A 4,507-nucleotide genomic window follows, 5' to 3' on the forward strand; every position below is an offset into this window, starting at 1 on the left:
AGATAAAAGCCCAAATAACAAAAACCACCACCATTGTGCCAAATGGGATGGCAGCTAGAGACCCATAGAATATAGCAATTGTGTTTAAGATAAATCCAATTCCAAAGCACATGAATGGGAACAGTGAAGCTGTAAGAATCATTGATTTAATCCAGCTTTTCCCTACCAAGTAGATGACAAAGTGTTATAATCAGAGAAACAAAATTAAGAAATTGAGAAGGCCGAGACAAAGTGACCCAAGCAATCTTGAAAAGAAAACTGCAGCAGCTTAATCTAAGATCTTACCCCCATTCCGAGAATACATTCCCCCACTTACGTAACCAGAAATGAATGATGTGAGAGCATAACACACAATGAAGGTTGTGACAATTGCTCCTCGCCTGTGATACAGATGGGTAATGAAAGAAATTAATAACAAGGGACAAAAAACATAAATTTTATGACAAAACCAGAATGATGAACAAATAGCCAAAATATGCCATAGCAGTGGAGGCTGTGCACACACTAATGAAGTAAAATTCGTTGCCAAGAAGTCAAGTTTCACGTACATACCCAACATATAACATCCCAACAATAGCCAATAAGATGACAAGAAGAACCAGCAATGCAAGCTGGGCACCTGTGCCAACAACAGCGGAAAGAATAACTAAACCGCGAGGAGGGCGAAATACATCACCATGCACAAGTTTCCAGCCAGATTCTTCACTAACATCCCTCTCCTGTAAACATGCGAGTATTGACCAAAGTTTTACAATCAGATCTACAGATTTTTCTAGGAAGACTCCATCCTCCATAAATACATAGAACATAAAAAAGGGAAGAAACTATCACCAGAGTTTCAAGATCATCATCTTCCCGAGCATATTTGGCATAGTCATTTCTCAGAGTTCGCATTAATATCATTGACACCAATCCAGTAAGGAAGATGACCATCATAAAAGAGTTAAAAATGGAGAACCAATGGATCTGGAACAAGGCCAAACGAGCAAAATTCTCAGAGGCAGGGCCAAACTAGGATCTATACAGCAATGAGAACAATTGAAAATAACCAATCATAGAAATTATTAAAACAAAGCTGTTGACATTTATTAACCTGATGCTCAAAGAAAGGATAGTCCAGGTAAACATCAAAACGTCGTCCAAAGGTGATATTAGTAGGAATCCATTTAACAGCATATGTCATGTCCAAATGTCTCCCTACTTCCAAAGGTTTTGGTATATCCTGAGTGAGATTGACATGAATGATCTGCAAGTCGAGAACAAAATATGACACTTCATGCATACCAGAACTTCTCGCAAGATAAATTTAGAGTATAGTTTTTCACTATTTTCAGTTTTCCATCATAATCCGAGAACAAAAAACACCGGGAAAAAATGAAAATGAAAATAGAAACCAATCACCCTTAGATGTCAAAAAATATTCTGACCTGATCTTTGTTATATTTCACTATAATATTCTTGTGTGTGTAGAGAACATGCTTGCCATTATCACTGTTTTTGTCAGGATGTAGCTCACCAACATATCCTTAAAGATTGGGGGAGGGGGATAAAAAAAAGAATCATTGATAATGATTAACAAATAAAATGCGAACTCAAGAAATCACATATAGGAAAAAGAAAGAAGTGGTTGTTCTAGGCATACCCCACAAAGGAAGGTCATCTGAACTTGTGTTTAGCACATAGTATCCCAAAGCAATGACCATGGAAAGAACAAGTGCACGTCAGTTAGTCAGTGAAATAATGGAAAGGAAAATCAAGATATGAAAAATAAACAATAAGGAGAAAACCTGCAGAACAAATCCTCACTAACATCATTATCTTAATCATTATAGAATAATTCAATTATTAATGTTTAGGTTACTAAAAGATGCTTAATAAATTACTTCACACAAAATCATTAATTTGCTCGCTCCAGTTCCAAAGATAATAATCTGTAATTATATAACAGTACGCGCAAGTCTTTGTTTATCATGTTTTACGTGTTTTCTGGTGGCTTATGTATAATATCTTCGTTAATGTGTTTTAGCTATGTCATTGATCAAGTTAATGCCACAGCAAGCAATGGATTCTGCCAGCGTCTGGCATGTCTTGAACAAACAATCATGCTATCAGTTTTCATATTAATGAGTGCAAGAAACAATGCAAAACATACCCATGAAGAATTCAAACCAGTAATTATTCTCTATAGCATCCTTGAACTGTTTAACCTTTGCCTCATCCAGAGCTATCTGGCAGAAGACAGTCTTTTCCACATGTTCTGAATACAGGAGTATTTGTTAATGTTAGTTTGGCCACTGACAGCTCTTCTATAACATAAATGGAATAACAGAAGCCTTCTTACTCTGGAATTTTATCTCAAGTTGGCTATCAATGAGTTCATTGCCACCAAGGACCTCACCAAGGCCACCCCACTTGTGTGCAGCTTCAGAAGTACTAGATGGATGACAAAATGGGAGGCTGTAATAATTATATGTTTCTTGTGGATTGTTATAAGGACCAACTTTATTCACCCAAAGGGTAACCTGTTCATCTTGTTGATACTGCAATAAAATGAAATACATCTTACTATTATAGAAATCATTGACTCACAGTTATGAGCAAGAATATATGTATCAGATGATAAAACCCCTTAGGACGAGTAACAAAAACTTAGATTTCAATGGATTTATAGCTTAGGTTGAATGCACAATAGTTAACTACTCAAGTTAAGGTTGATTTCTAAACAAATATTTAAGCCACCGAAAATTGGAAGTTTGGAAGAATGTAGCTTGAGGCTTAACATTTTAAACCTTCCAACGAACACATGATAGAATGATGTTGTGGCTGTCTAAATCAAGTCAACATGTCAAACTCAAATTCTAGCTTTAAAATTCCAAAATTTAACTGAGCTAAAAGCCAGATTTAACGGTTTATATATTCAGAGAATAAAGTAACTTTATTGTTACACGAACCAATAGACATCACAAGTACTGCACATTCAAAACTAGGCCAGTAATAAAAACCTGTCACATAAGTACAGAATCTGGCATATAAAATCTAGTTCCCCAGAAAACCTAACACACTGAACTCTTTTCAAATCAATCTTTCCCATTTATACATTTTCAATTCTGAAATATCATTACCAGACAACATAAGTAAAGAAAATAAATAGGGTTGTCAGTTTCCCTAAATACTGAAAATATATCCACGGATAGAGCAGAAGAACAAAACTATTTTGCTTCTATACTGCCATTATGTGTACAAACTATGACTAAATCTAACAACAGAAACATGTCGAAATTCAGCAGATGCTCTATAGCACTCATCCATCCTTGAGTCAAATAAAAAACAATTGATAAGAAACTATATCTTGGAGATTAATAATCAGCCAAGTCAACCTCACCTCACACCTCTATACCTCTTCCTTAAGTCTATTCTCAAATGGAAACCAAACAATTGCTACATGCTGAACTAACACATTAGCCGCCTAGCTCAGCGTTACATTCCATCGTTACAAAAAGAATGAGGCAAATCATGAAGAGTTGTCAAACCACTACTCTGGAAGCATTAAGCATGTACATGATAAAAGTAATCAGCTTAATTTTATATCCAATCACATCAGGAAATACCTGAAAACATCAATTAATGATAGTACCATTGGTGGGATAACAAGTTAAATTGAATCCTATAAGCAATGAAAATGCTCAGCATTGACCCTAACATGCATTAATCACAAGCACAAAATGCACGGCAGCAGGCAAACACAAAAAACCTAGTTGAGATCTAAAAGATACAACACCCATAACCATTTACATTCTGAAACAAACCTAGCACACAATTCAAAGAGAAAATTTTAAAGCTAAGGGATTTACCTTGTGATCTGATTCGGAAGCAAACGCTGAAGAAAGGAAGAGAGAGAGGAAGAAGAAGAAAATGGATCGGGATTGGAAGAAGGACATGGTGGAAGGAGAGAGAGTGAGAGAGGGTTCGGATCTCGGAACCTCTCAGATTGGGGGAGAAGACTTGGAGAGAGAAACACAGACACACAAGTCTCACACAAACACAACACAGTATATTTAGTTTAGTATTATTAAAAAAAAAAAAAACGTTGTTTTGTTGAGGATTGAAGAATTGATGCAATTGGCGAAACGTTTCAATAAAGAGAAGAGAAGAACGTAGATGTTAATTTTTTTTATGAATTTCAGGTATGAGTTTCCAGATTGGGCTTTAAAATTTTTCGGTAAATCGCATTAGGCTTTTCTGTCTGTTTACTTCTCGCCTTATTCTTACGGGCCATGTTTACATTTTGGGCCCTCCACCTGCAATCCTAAAGAAAAGGGTTAAAACTTAAAACTTGGCAAATTATTCACCGAAAAAAAAAAAAAACTTGGCAAATTTTGTAGCTTTGATTTTTCTTTTTCTAAATTATTTTCAGTTTTATGATTTTATCTGGTAATTCTGGTTCGATTAACAAAAAGAAATATTTTTTTGAAAAGTAAATATTTATTTTATTGAGTCATTTATTCGT

At 35.3% G+C, this 4,507-nt stretch overlaps 1 protein-coding gene across 1 annotated transcript in view; it reads right to left on the minus strand.

Moving 5' to 3' along the window:
• Window positions 1–4,068, minus strand: part of LOC107631726 (transmembrane 9 superfamily member 1) — a gene marked incomplete in the record, with an annotated part of 5,642 nt that extends 1,574 nt beyond the window's left edge. The window contains 10 exon segments of the mRNA XM_016335264.2: window positions 1–162; window positions 286–380; window positions 553–719; window positions 832–966; window positions 1,094–1,246; window positions 1,428–1,525; window positions 1,643–1,660; window positions 2,153–2,257; window positions 2,342–2,540; window positions 3,852–4,068. Coding sequence (XP_016190750.1) covers window positions 1–162; window positions 286–380; window positions 553–719; window positions 832–966; window positions 1,094–1,246; window positions 1,428–1,525; window positions 1,643–1,660; window positions 2,153–2,257; window positions 2,342–2,540; window positions 3,852–3,938 — 1,219 coding nt within the window.

Source organism: Arachis ipaensis, chromosome B03 (genome assembly GCF_000816755.2).
Source record: "Arachis ipaensis cultivar K30076 chromosome B03, Araip1.1, whole genome shotgun sequence".
Classification (NCBI taxonomy): Eukaryota; Viridiplantae; Streptophyta; class Magnoliopsida; order Fabales; family Fabaceae; genus Arachis; species Arachis ipaensis.